This window comes from Catharus ustulatus, chromosome 6 (genome assembly GCF_009819885.2).
Source record: "Catharus ustulatus isolate bCatUst1 chromosome 6, bCatUst1.pri.v2, whole genome shotgun sequence".
In the NCBI taxonomy this organism is placed as follows: domain Eukaryota; kingdom Metazoa; phylum Chordata; class Aves; order Passeriformes; family Turdidae; genus Catharus; species Catharus ustulatus.
Window position 1 is genome coordinate 6,124,532 of NC_046226.1, and position 13,689 is coordinate 6,138,220.

The 13,689-nt window shown below is 46.5% G+C and overlaps 3 protein-coding genes across 3 annotated transcripts in view; 2 read left to right on the forward strand and 1 right to left on the reverse strand.

The window, feature by feature from the left end:
- Window positions 1-1,297, forward strand: part of MNAT1 (MNAT1 component of CDK activating kinase) — a 119,256-nt gene extending 117,959 nt beyond the window's left edge. Inside the window, exon 8 of the mRNA XM_033062360.1 lies at window positions 118-1,297. Within this exon, the coding sequence (XP_032918251.1) occupies window positions 118-238 (121 nt within the window). The 3' untranslated portion in view covers window positions 239-1,297. The remainder of the gene's footprint in view (window positions 1-117) is intronic.
- A 1,895-nt stretch (window positions 1,298-3,192) lies between these two features.
- TRMT5 (tRNA methyltransferase 5) lies at window positions 3,193-9,118 on the reverse strand. Its single transcript, XM_033062357.1, has 5 exons — window positions 9,083-9,118; window positions 6,919-7,568; window positions 6,529-6,653; window positions 4,441-5,095; window positions 3,193-3,476 (listed from the first exon to the last, which is right to left on the reverse strand). The coding sequence occupies exons 1-5, from the start codon at window positions 9,085-9,087 to the stop codon at window positions 3,412-3,414; spliced, it is 1,500 nt and encodes a 499-aa protein (XP_032918248.1). The 5' UTR covers window positions 9,088-9,118; the 3' UTR covers window positions 3,193-3,411.
- Window positions 9,119-9,322: 204 nt separating this feature from the next.
- SLC38A6 (solute carrier family 38 member 6) overlaps window positions 9,323-13,689 on the forward strand; it is a 37,111-nt gene continuing 32,744 nt past the window's right edge. The window contains exons 1-3 of the mRNA XM_033062359.1: window positions 9,323-9,475; window positions 10,039-10,160; window positions 10,864-10,937. Coding sequence (XP_032918250.1) covers window positions 9,323-9,475; window positions 10,039-10,160; window positions 10,864-10,937 — 349 coding nt within the window. The remainder of the gene's footprint in view (window positions 9,476-10,038; window positions 10,161-10,863; window positions 10,938-13,689) is intronic.

The window sequence follows — 13,689 nt, forward strand, 5'->3', positions numbered from 1 at the left end:
TCCAATGGGGAGCTCCATCTCTGTGCTTTCTCCTATAAAACAGCCTCAGCTGCCCTGTGAGCTGCAGGGGTGTTGGATTGTTTCCTCTGCTCTGAAATAACTCTGCTCTTGCTGCAGGTACCTCACCCACGTCAGGGCCGCCTCTCCGCAGGACCTGGCTGGCGGCTACACGTCCTCCCTGGCTTGTCACCGCGCCCTGCAGGACGCCTTCAGCGGGCTCTTCTGGCACCCCAGCTAGCCAGGGAGCAGCAGCCTGTGACCAAGGGACACCCAGCAGGCCGAGGAGCGAGCCAAGCCAGCAAAGGTGGGGCAGGATCGCTGCCGTGTGCGCTGCACTCGCTGCTCTGTGCACCCCTCTGGTGCTAAACCAGCTGCCTTGAAGTGTTAAAGGGAAAAAACAAACCCCATCTGCACCAGAGCTTTGTAAAATGGTAGATACATTCTTGTGGAGGGGGAAACTCGTTACTCATGTGGCACTTTGCTGAGGGAGGCTGAAGCAATAAGCCACATCTAATGGAAGATGTGAATAACTCAGCTGTGTACGTTTGAGGCTTAAAGAAACACACTTGTAAATTTTTTTTAAAATAAAGCCAGACTTTAATAAAGTTTGTGGTTTTACTCTTATTGCAGGGTTTTATTTGCACAAGTATTTAAATGCCATTTTGATTATAACATTTAGTGTCAATATTCAAGCCTACATTTTTTTCCCATAAAACTAGTTTCCCCAGTTTAGACAAGTGGGTTTTTCCTCCTGCCAGCTGGATAAGATGAGAAACTCTGGAATTCTGCTGACACAACTCTTGTGTGGGATCCTTCCTCTGTGTGTCACTTGGTCCTTACCTTTGCTTGGAAAACAAATCTTTAGCTCAAGGTCTTTCAGCTGAGGTGCTCTAGGAGCAATCTAAGAAACCTCGATACAAGGTGAAGTCACTGAAATAGTCAAAATTGTGGGGTTCCATTTTTGGGTTTTTTTTGTTTTGCTTTTGTATGTTTGCTTTTTTCCTGTTTATCTCCATTTGCAACTTTTCTGTCATAAACTCAGGAGCTCCTTTAGGTGGGGACATCCCTTTGGCTTCAGGGATGATCCCTGCCACCTGATGTGATCCTTTTTGCATTCCTTGCCTGCTCCTTGTAATGGAACATTGACCAACTGCAGGAGAGGGGAAGCTGCTCAGGACAGCCACCTCGGGCCAGGTTTTCTGGGCCCCCTGCTCATGGCTGTTGGGTCCTGCTCTCAGGAGTGCACTAGATGGATGTATTTTTTTGTATGCTGTAATAAAGAGAAGAATGAGATCTATTCCAGACTTGGTGTTTTCTTATTAAAGAAAATTGGGGGAGATGGCAAAATTTCTATTGCCCTTGGAAATGCCCTTGGTTGTGCCCAGAACAGCTGCTGACAAGGAATGTTACAGAAGGCAGAGGTGAGGAACAGAGCAGATCCTTCCCTCCTCTCCTCTCTTCTCTCCCAGGCTCACCCAGACTGGCAAAGATGCACCTCACCACAGATCTCTTTGTAGTCACTTTGTAAAGCCCCAGGTCATGCCCCAATGAATGCAGAACTGCATATGCATATTAATATTTATAATAATTTCAATGCACTCATTAACTTGTGTGTAGCTTGGCTATTATTTATTATGTCATTTCTTGCACACAGAACTGGTAACTGTACAGAAAGCTGGAAAACCCCTGGTTAGGAATATAGTGATGTATCTGCTAGACTGGCATCTAAACTGAAGTTATGCTGCTGGCATTCAGTCCTTAAAGAAAGAAAACCTTTTCCCAGTTCAAATCCTTCCCCTGCTCTGGGATGCTTCAGAGAAAATCAGTTACATATTTTACAGGCTTGGCCCAGAAGTGGTGATCACAGCCTGGTTTCTGCTGGTGCAGTGGTGCCAAGCCCTAAACTGGAGCTGTGAAGCAATGTGAAGTCTGTGTCAGACACTGATCCCAGGGGCATTACTGCTCCAGCAGTGTTTGTGGGGGCTGCAAAGAGCAGGAGCTGCCTTCAGGTGTTTATGGAAGGGCAGAGGGAGCAGCTGGAGAGCAGCAGAGGTGTCAGCAAACAGGACAGGCAGCGGAGCAGCAGCGAGCCTGGGGCAGGATCACATCACTGCAGTGCCTGGCAGGACAGCACTCCCAGGCTGCAGCTGCAGGAGTGCTGGGGCCCAGTGCAGGCCAGGGAGGAACCAGGACACACCCAGGGGAGTCAGGATGGGGATTGATAAACGTGATCCTGCAGGAGCCAGGCTGCGAGGGCTCGCTGCACACACCGGCTGTGCAGCCAAGGGAAGGAAAGGCCGTCACAGAGAGCCACGAGCAAAACAAATCCGTGGCCCTTGGTGGTGTTTGGGTGAGAACCAAAAATGCAGCAGGCTCAGGGCTGGAGCCACAGCAGTAGGGCCAGCAGGGTGACAGACATCTGGTTGCTGGGTGTGAGCTTGGAGCTTGGGCTGAGGGAAAATATCTGAAACGGAGAGGGCGAGCCGAGTTCTCTGGCCAAATAAACTATTTGTGGTTGACATTGCCCAACAATAGTTTGGATGGGTAAGAAAAGGAAATCAAAGGCAGAGGCTTCTCAAATGCCTGCAGAATATGAGCAACCAGCCAGAAAGATCATCCAGGGACTGCAGCAGGGGAGCAGGCAGAGGTGGGGAGAGCTGGGAGAGGGCAGAGGCACAAAAGCCACGGGAGGACATGGTTTCAGGAGGACAGAACTGTTTTTCAGGTGCTGGTTTCAGCCTGGAACTGCAGTGCAAGCATGAACTTCATCTGCAAATGTGCAAAAGACATTAAAGTCTTTCTGGCTCTAACCATGGACAAACACAAAGTTAGGAGTCAACTAATCCCTAACTAAATCTTGGTGTTAAAAAGGCATTTTTTACTCAAAACCTTAGGATATTGGGCTATTTGGCCCTTTTAGAAACTCAGGTTAAGTTTTTGAAATGTTACCTTGCTTACCCAAGAGCTGTTTGTGCATCTGCTAACCATAATCCAATATCCTGAAACCAAAACATCTGTCAGGGAGAATCCAGGGCAAGGGTTATGCAAGTCCCCTTCCTAGACCCAACAAGACATAAAAATCTGTTCTCCCCACAACCTGCACATTACCAAAATGCTACAGCAGAAAACTACTCCAGGCCCTACCACTGAGTCAGCATGAAACAACAGAGAACAGGGAAGTACCAAAACACATTGATTATAAAACAATGAAGTTTTAATTTTTTTTTGTAGTAACAACAGTTTCAATCGACCCCACAATGAGAAGCAAAGGTGACTGCAGCAAGCAAAGCTCCCAAAGGAAAGCTGCAACTCCATGGGAACACAGGTCTGCTCTTTATAACTCAAGGGGTAAAACAGAGACATCTCAAATATCCTTTACACAAACTAAGGTGGTCACCATAGCTCTGCTCTTCAACTCAGTGCCTTCTCTTCTGAAGAGTCTTGGCTGGTACACAGACGTTTTGAGGCTGGTTTTGCTGGAAAAGGTCAGAAAAAGTAAGTTATTTAATGTACAGTAAACAGACTGACCTAACTACAAGCTCTGGAACAGGGAACTCTGTTAAAGGATTTAACAGGAAGAGATGGGAGTTGAAATCAGGATTAACAGTCATAAATGAAAACTCTTAGAGCAAAAATGGGGGGGTCTTTACTGAATGCCAAAAGAGTTTCCAAAAACCAGTATGGAGCTACATTTTGACCTACATTTCAGTGCTACCCAACAACAGCATAAAAAGAAGTTTCATGGCATTAACGCTTTATAAAGACCTCCTTTCCTCCAGTTCATGTAATTGCAGACTGAGAGCCTCCCTCTGCTCCCTTTGTCACGTAGGGCAAAGCCCAAGATCACTGAAACCAACCAGCTTCTACAAACAAATGAACAATTATAAACAAAAAAACCCAAATCCACAAATTCAGCACTGAAGATCTCCAAGGGTATGAATATCTCAATTAAATTGATATAGGTGCAGAACCTGATTCTGCTGCTTTGGTGACTCCAGACCTCACTGAGTCTGTGTGAGCATAAGGAGGTCAGAGCTGGGAGCAGTCCCTTGCAAGTGCACTGATCTGGGCTAAAATGCAGCTCCAGTTCTGAAGGGCTGAGCTAACAGAGATGTGTGCTTGGCCTCAGACCACAGAGCCACTGAATATCCTGCACTGGAAGGGCCCACAAGGATCACTGAGTCCCCATCCTCCCCCAGTCACAACCTGAGGCATAAAGGTCTGGTTTATGGCCTGTGGGCTGATCCTGTCCAGTCCATTTTTCTGGGGAGGCTCATGCTGGGATCAGAGGAGCAGGCTGCTGTTACCAAAGCCAGGCAGCCCTGCAGCTGCTGCACACGTGCAGGTCCTGCCGAACACCTCCGGGCCCGGCGCCACATCCACAGTGCAGTCACAGCACAAGGTGCAGCCTCAAAACCCACATGGAGGTTTGCTCCTTACCTTCATCAGGGCAGGGCCTCTTGTAGAGCACATCTGCTGGGATCTGGAAGCTGAGGCACAGCATCTCCTTGTTGGGTGCCACGTTCCTGACCAGGAAAGTGGAGCAGCGTCCAGCCAAGGAGGTTCCCAGCGCAGCCTCCGCCCGCTCCTGAATGTCTCTGGCTGGGTTGCTGTGTTTGGAGAACCCATAGCAGTGCACAGTGGGAAGGGCAGCAGGGCTGCAGGGCTCTCCCACCAAGAGATGCCTGAAAACATCCAGAAACTCCACAGCCAGAGCTGGCAAATTCATCACTATGTGGAAAGCGGTTTTGTGCTCTCCCTTCAGGAGCGGGAGCTCTTTGCTGAGCTCCTCCCTCACCGGCCCCCGCAGGAAGTCCCTGCCGTCCATGTTGAACACCTTGACCCTGCTGTCCACTTTGTTGAGCTTGCAGTTGTGCAGGAGCCAGCTGTAGGACTCGGGGTTGAGGTCGTTGGCGAACACCCGGCACTTCCTCTTGGCTGCCGGGATGGCGAAGGGCCCCACCCCAGCGAAGACGTCGAAGAGAACATCGCCGGCCTTGAGCAGCTCCACGACGCGGCCGTGCTCCGTGGACAGGCGCGGGTTCCAGTACACTTTGGAAAAGTCCAGTTCATAGGAGATGTTATTTTCTTTGACCTGCAAGTCCAAAACATTTGCTTAAGCCTTTGTGTTCAAACGCCAGGCAGATTTAAGCGTTATCACTAATTAAGAAAATTAAAAACCAAGGTGCCTTATCGAAAGGTAAAGTGTACATCAGCATTGTCCCACTGGTGGCACACATGAATCTCAAATAAACAGATCAACTAAACAATCAAATAAACAGATCTTAAATCAACAGTCAACTCATCAGAAACAGCCATGTCCCCAGTGTCAATCCTGATGGCTGGCTTTAGGCAGGTCTCAATCACCAGGTGGAAATAAAGCAGCAACTTAAAATGACCCTAAAAAAACCTGAGGGTTTTCAAGAGCTTTGTGGCTGGCTGACAACTCCTTTATTGAAAGCAGGCCTTGGAAAGATGCCTCAAGCCCTCCTTTGTGGAGTGCACACAGTAAATAAGCGTCTGAGAATGATAGGCCCAGGAACAGGAACCGTCAGCCAAATTCAAAACCACTGGGAGCCAGTTCTGCAGCTTGAAAAATACTGTATTTCATCTCCCAAGGTGACAGAGTCTGGAAACCGGTCCAAACCCAAGCTTTGGGATGACCACTATCTTAAGAACAGACCTGAAAAGGAACAGTATTTATTCAGACGAGAATGGGATGCAAGTTAATACTCTCTTTGAACCAGCATGTGGAATTGTCTGATTCCAAAGTACAGTAACTTCTCACCCACATCACCACATCGTTTGCTTTGCCAGCAAGAATCACCCTGAAGTGTCTCTGCACTCCTGGATGCAGCTCCCTGCTGTGCCAGGTGTGTGGTGACACCCTCTGCAGAAAATTCATGCCTGGATAATCCAACAGCCTTCTCTCTGTGTGAACAGGATGTTCCACCAAGCTATTCGACCTTCTTTTGGTAATTTCATGTTTTCTCCTTTGAAAGTATAAAGCTGCTAGCAGATAAGAGAAAATATTTTTGTGGAAGCAGTGGCCAAGTTTCCAGCTACAGACAAGAGACCCTATGTGAAGAACACTTGGCAGTTACACAGTGATTACACCTGATAAATGTCAGAGCAGAGACAGGAGGTTTGTCTTGCTGCTGACAGGAGGAAAAAGGCAAAGGCACATGTTGCCTAAATTGCAAAGTCGGTGGGATTGAAATTTCTGTACCAGCCACTGTACAAGGCTTGGTGAAATTAGGAAACTGGATTTTCTGAGATGAAATCCACACCATTAAATCTAGGCTGTGAACTTGGAAGAGTACATGCCTTCCTGATCCCTATGGCTGAGTTTGCCCTTACAGAGCAGGACAAAGGAATGCAGAAGGAAAGCCAACCCTCAGGCTCAGACAGGTGTCAGGAAGGGCATTGTTCAAAGGAATGGTCTCAGCAGCACCCCTGCATTACATCTCTCCAGAAGATGCCTTTGGATTTTAGCACATTAAAATACCAGGGGGAAAAGGCCTCTACCTTGGTCACCAGGTTGTTCTCTCCAGCAAGCACTTCCATTTCAAAATTCCTGTATGTGCTGTCGATAATACTGGTTTTATTCACTACACAGGTGATTCCTGGATTCTTGTCCATTATAACCTGGCCTGAAAGAGAGGGTGAGAGAATTATGGACAAGGGACCTTTTAATGTTCAACAACAGCCACAGCAAACCTGCTGTTTACAGCTAAATTAACAAAAGTGTGTGTTGGAACAACCTCCCTCTAATGACTCAGCTGTGACCTTTCCAAGGCACACACTTCACCAGCCCAGGGCTCAGTGCAGTGAGAGAACTGTGCCCCTCAGTACAGTAACTTTTAAACAACACCCAAATGACACAAACACCTTCCTGAGAGGAGCTGTTTCACCTACCAATCAAGTGTCTGTAGGGCAGCTGGTGATCCCTGAGGTTCAGGTGAGCAATGTGGCCAACACGGCTGAATCCAGAGGTGACCTCCTGTCCTTCGGGAAGGACGGCTCGCAGGATCTCCTCCGACTTGAAATTCTCATAGCTCAGCTCCAGGTGGTACTTGGACACCTCAGGGTGCACACTGAGCTCCTTCAGGACCTGTTGCTCTGACTCTCCCAATGAGAATTCTGGTACTTTATGAGGATCCAGGATAACAAATCTACTGTCCTCATCCTCTGGATCCTCCACCACCCGCTTGAGGCCGGGACGCTGCAGCACTGATTGTTTTAAGGACTTCAGCACATTGTGCACAATTTCTTTCTTGACTTTAAGAGCTGGAACAACCACTGTCCTTTTGAAAGCCTCTCTGTCGAGCAGGGTCATCCCACGCACTCCAGGATGTGGCAAATACAGTTCTGGATTAGTTTTATCCTCCACGGTTTCGGGCATTGTGAAGAAAGTATTTTTTTTAACTACTACAAAGAGCCCAGGTATTCTGCCAGAATGTTGTGCTAATAGCATCCAAACTGCTGGAAATGATGTATTTGATGCAGCTGTCCTAAAGTGATTAGTTTTCAGTAGTCTGGCACAGTATCCCAATCTCCACAAAGTCCTAGAAGAGGAATTATTCATTTTATAGACATTATGTAATCATTCCATTTAAAAGGCTGCAAATCACATGGATTTGCTGTTCTCTTAAACCAGAATTTCCATCTGTACCAAACAATCCACAATAGTTTAGTAAAGCTCTTTATTATGAAATATATGCTGCAAATTTCTGTTATTTTGCAAATGTACTTTTAGACTCAAACATTAACTGACTTCAAGCGGCGAGATAATCCCCTCCTGCCAAAAAACAATGACCTCTCTTTGTTCTAATAAATGTGATATTAATCTCAGTAAGCCAAATGGAAAGACTTCTACTGTCTTGATCCTGTTCCTGTTGGATCCCTCCTGTGTCTGGCAAAATTCATTACCAAGCAGTGGTTGCTAGAAAACAGTTATTAGCAACAGAGGTCATGATCACTCTGATGATTTCAGCCTCCCATGCCCCAGTGCAAGGGGTTCCATGCTCTGTAAGATCTTTGCTCCATGAGGTGCACGCCAGAAAGGTCATTAATTAAATACAATGTTCCCCATAAGGTCCAGAGCAGCATCAGTAGTGTCTGTTCCTGCCCCTGAGCCCCGGCTCATCCATGGGATGGGAACATGAACAGTGGCTTTACACGTCTCTAAATGGTTTCCTCCACTAGAGACAGACCAAAAGGGCCCAATTTTCTGCCTTGGCACTGGCTGCTCCAAGGCAGGAACCAATGGTTTAGGTGGGGCTGGAGGCTGGCATTCCTCCCGAATTTTTAAAGAACTTGTTTGGAGAGAGAGGCTCTGCAAGGAAGTTGTTCTCTCGCCTGCCTCCCTCAGCCCTGCCCCTCTCCAGGGTAACAACAGGCTGTGTGCTCTTTCACAAACCTGCAGTGCCCAAACCCTGCCAGAGCTGGTCCTGCTCCCATCCCATCCCATCCCATCCCATCCCATCCCATCCCATCCCGTCCCATCCCATCCCATCCCATCCCATCCCATCCCCCACTGCCCTGAGCCAGCGGTCTGCCAGAGCACACCTCCTTCACAAAAACACACTGCATTCCCCACAAAAATCCCTCCTCCAGAGGCCTGAGCATCCCGTGCTTTCCCTGGGGGTGGTTCTCAGAAGGAGGGAATGGAATAGTCTGGAAAAGACTTCAGGGACCATGGAGTGGAACTGTGACCGAACACCCACCACCACAGCCCAATCTTTCCTTAAACACCTCCAGGACAGACTCCACCACTGTGCTGGACATCGTTCCAATGCCTGATCACCCTTTCTATGAAGAAATTCTTCCTAATACCCAAACAACGCCTCCACTGGCGCAGCCTGGGGCAATATCCTCTCATCCTGGATTAAACCCACAAGATGAAGCCGCCAGCAACGCTGGGACTGGATGGGGGTCACTGCCGCCACCTTCCCAAGTCACCTATGGAGAGTCACCATCCTCTCCCTCACCACAGGATCCCCGTTTATCGCGTTTATCGCGTTTATCGCGTTTATCCCGTTCTCCCCTCAGGGAATTCTCCCCCCCGCCCCCCCCTCACCTCATGCCGGGCCCCGCGCGCCGCGCGCGCGCGTCATCACCGCTGCGCCGGGATGGGCGGGGCCGGGCCATGACCACGCCCACAAAAAACCACGCCCCCTCTGTCCCTCAGCGGGGCGGGCAGAGGCGCAACGGCCCCGCCCCTCAGTGGCGGCCACGCCCCCGCATTGACCGCACCCCCGGCCGGCCCCGGCCCCGCCCCCCGCGCTCCCCTCGGTGGCGCTCGGCGGGCGCGGGGGCGATGGCGGCGGCGCCACCCTGGGGGTCCGGGCGGGTCCGGGCCCTGCCCGCCCGCGGCTGGTACCTCTCCGCCCGCGAGCGGCGCGAGGAGGACGGCGAGGAGGAGGAGGAGGACGGGGAGACCGTCCCGCTGCTGCCGCCACCGCCGGGCAGCGTGCGTGTGAGGGGCGGCGGGAGGGAGCGCGCTGAGGGGCTGCGCTGGGTGCTGAGGGGAGCGCGGGTTGAGAGCGGGGCGGGACGGGGCTGTGCGGGCGGGACGGGGCAGTGCGGGCGGCTCCGGGTGACAGCACCGGGGTGACAGCACCGGGGTGACGGCACCGGGGTGACAGCTACGGGGACAGGCTGATCCCCTGGGGGCGGAGGGTGAGATGGGTCCCATCGCTGCTCCCGATCCCTTCGATTCCCTGCTTGGAAGTGCTGCCATGTGCCCTGCAGAGCCCGCTCCGGGCTGTGAATGTTGCTGTGCTCGTTTTGCGCTCAGCTTTGCCGTGCTCAGCTTTGCCGTGCTCAGAGCTTGTGGGCGCCTTGTGGTGCTTGCGGGGCGGCATCGCGTGTGCACGAGGGTTTGCGTCGTTTTAGAGTGAGAAGTGAGATCTTCAATTAACGAGGAGAAACTTGACTGTTGCCCCCTCCCTTGAATGTCATTTTAGGAAAGATCAAAACACGTTTTCCACTAATTGTGCTTTTTTTTTTTTTTTTTCCCTGTCCTTTTCACAGAGTTCTTCAAGTCGTGGTTCTTCCTTTGCTTTCTCAGTGTTTAACTTAATGAATGCAATCATGGGCAGTGGGATACTTGGCTTATCCTATGCCATGGCCAACACAGGGATCATGGGGTTTAGGTAAGTTTGCAGTTTTTGCATATGCTAATTTTTAAACTCGTCTTATAGGTTTAAGTTGAACAAAACTTGATTAATGAGACTCCTGTGCAAATCTGAGGAAGAAATAAATAGCTTATGTCTTTCAGAACTGTTGATTAAGATCTTCCCTTTTTGATTTAGTCATTCAGATCTGGCCTAACATAACTCCTACCCAGACATTGCATTAAATTGCCACAGGGTGGCAATTTCTTGGCCATTACTCCTGATAAATTGACATTTTCCTTTCAAAACTGTGATCTCCTTTAGTTCCAGGAATGGGCCTCGTGGAATGGGATGGATATGTGGCTGAAAGCTGTCAGTCAGCTTCTGCTTTTGTTTGCACTTCTGCTTGTTGCAAATGCTAACCTGTGGGTAATGGGGCCAGAGTCACTGGAATTGTCACTTTGACCATTCCCTCAGCGTTGGTTGTGCTTCACTGGAGGATGTGTGTTTGTTAACATGTGCACACACAAACTCCCATGGTTATGACCAGCCTGTAATCCTTACACCAGGGCAACTTGGCAAGTATTGGGAAGATCAGAGACCACGTGAAGCACAGTCAGCAGATACAAGCCATAAAATGAGGAAATCCTGTAGCTTGGTTCTTGCAAGAATAGCATTTCTGAAGCTCTAAAGTGCATTGTTCTGTAAAAGTGCTTAATTGTGAATATTTTGTGGTTTCTAGTATCTTGCTGCTGATTGTTGCCAGCCTTGCTTCTTACTCTGTGTTTCTTCTGCTCAGTATGTGCACTCAGACTGGTAAGTGAAAAGGATTTATCTAGCAGTGAACTCTGAAATATTTCCTCAGTCTTATCACAGAGACATGACCCACTATAAGGATTGCAGTTATCAGTATGTTAACAGTGGTGTCTGATTGACTGACCTTGAAATATTTAATGTTTTTAGAACTAATATCTGCCATTTAAAAACATGATTTTGAGTCTTTTTATGCAAAGCCAATGCCAAACTGACTGGTTTCTAAATGTTAATTTTTTTTCTCAATGCCTATTATCTTTCCAGAGAAATCCTATATTTCTGCAGCAAAGTTATTTTGGTGCTGCTTGAGCCTCAGTACTTCAGTGTGTGCTTTTGCTTTCAGTAAAGGTTTAAAAACAATAAAATAGCAGCCTTTTATTCATTCTCTAGGAGTAGTACACATATTTTTATCCATGGTTTGAAATGGATGCCTTTCAGATTTTTCAGTCATATTGGATTATCATTATTCTTGTGGTGCTTTATAGATGCAGCTTATAGATCATTTTTGATGCTGAATGAGAAGTCATGTTCAGTCCTTGGAAACTGCTTTGAGACAGCTCAAACAGTGCATTCTAATACCTGCAGTCAAATCTGCTCATGTTTTAATTCCTGCTTCTTTTAATTGCTGCTGAAACAACTGATTCCTTCCTTGACTTCTACAAAAGATCATGTTACAGCAGGAAGTCTCCCTGCTTATTGTTTCCCTCTCATCTGTTTTCCTCTCTTTTCAAAGGTGGTGGGAGAAAGCTGCTGCTTCTTTCCTCCTTGGCTTTGTTTTCTTTAGCTGCCTTTGGTCTTTCAGATGATTACTTCCTGATTCTTCTTAGATCTGCTGCTCCTGTCCCCACCTGTTGAGTGATCTTCTTCCTACATTCTTAAAAAACACCCCTCAGAGGTAGGGTTACTTTTATGGTTGGTATTTTTGGCTGCTTGATAATTTGGAATTAAGTCTTTGGTAATTTTTTTCTCTTTTTGGAGTGCTGCTTATTAGAAAGGAATCAGAACCTGAAAGGTGTAGCTAGAGAGGTACATGAGAAGCAAAAAAAAGTGAGATTTGAGGTAATTTAATGGCTGTTCTAACCTCTTACTGCAGGCTGAAAAGTTCTTTATTTTATGGGCATTAAGTGGTATTAAGCTGTTGTTTAGTAAAAAAATAATTAGAGATTCTTGCAAAAGGATTTTGATGAGGGGAAGAATTAAGGATTTAAGTCTGTTGAAGTAAGAAGAGTTTGGATGTTCTGAACTCAGAGGCCTGATTTTAACTCCTCAGTTCTTGTCCAAAGGCAACAGTCCACCCCAGGAAAGCATTTTTGAAATGCACACAGCTGAAGTGTTAGGATGAACAATTTCTGCTGTCTGAAACTAATAATTAGTTGTCACCTAGTGCTGGCAGGTAGGACTTGCACCAGAACTGTGTCTGGATTAAGTTTGCTGGATTTATGACCTTTTGTGTGTTTATTTTTAAAAAATAATATTTCAGATTATATTTCCTATGATTCCTGTCAGCTATTGAAGTAATGAAATGTTTGGTAGCATTCCAAGCTTTTCCTTGGAACACTGTCTTTAAAAAGAGGGAAATACAACCTGTGTTGTCTTCATAAAGTAAAATCTCTGTGCATGTTTGATTCCAAAGTAGGTAATTAAGCTTTTTCTTTTAAAAAATTGATATTAATTTGTAAACAGTATGAAACGTAATCCATGGGAAAAAATTGGAAGGAAATTTTAGTATTTTTTTTTATTAAAAACAAGCTAGAAAAATTAAAGAGTGGTGGAGAGAAACTGTTGAAAGTGTTTGTAAACTATTACTTAGGAAAGAGATGACCTATAAAACACCTTCTGAAAGGAAAGCACTAATACTAACTCCATTTTAAACAGAGGCCAGGCATTTTAATTGCAGTTCAAAACTAAAGAAATGTCTTCAGTTATGTTGATCTGGACTTTGACAAAATCAAGTGACTTGTGTAGACCAAAAGGCTTAGCAAAAAAAAAAAAGTGTCAAGTGTTGAGTTGAGATTAGTTTAGTCAGTGTTTGCCCTGGTGGTAATTCAGTGTTGTTTTGGGCTGATAAAGGCTAAGCTTACTCTGTAAAGCAGAGGAATTGGCAATTTCAGTGGGATGCACTTTGAAGATTTGTGGCTGCTTTTTTCTTTTCATTTTCAGAGTTAGTCACAAATATTGCTGGTATGTACTTGCCCCTTCACATTTAAAGGGATAATTTCTATGGACTGTTAATGATGATAAAAAATTAAGCTAATCAGGCAGAACTTATTTATCTTTATATAAATTGCACTGAATATTTTTTTGCATATGTCCTTGAAATTACAGAAGTAATGTGATCAATAATAGGTCTTCCCAGTGTTCACAGGACTAAACTAATGACAGAAACAGTTACTACAGATACTAAGGTTTCATGTTGCTCTTCTGTAATGGTGTGGAAAATTTTGTTCTCTTTACTGATAGCTCCTCATATATATGTGCTTTATATTTATTACCATGTGACAAAACCAACTTGCTCTTAACTATGTTTACTGTTTTACTGATTTTTTTTAATGGCAATGAAAATGGCTACCTAAAATGCTTTTTTCCCCCTTGTGATCAGCTGCTTTATAAATGGAAATTAGGAAAAACACAGGGTCAAATCTAGTAAGACATATTTTTTGTTTAATTATATCTGTTAGAGATAGTCAAGGTTTATGCTGAGCACTGACTCTGGCTCATTTAATTTCGTTATTTCATTTATATTGTCATAGTGTGC

Excerpts from the sequence above, each read along its gene's own strand:
- TRMT5 (XM_033062357.1), bottom strand. Across the intron at positions 5,096-6,528 it reads AGAACAACCTGGTGACCAAG|GTCAAAGAAAATAACATCTC; the intron begins GTAGAGGCCTTT and ends TTGGACTTGCAG. Across the intron at positions 3,477-4,440 it reads GAGGCCCTGCCCTGATGAAG|CAAAACCAGCCTCAAAACGT; the intron begins GTAAGGAGCAAA and ends GACCTTTTCCAG.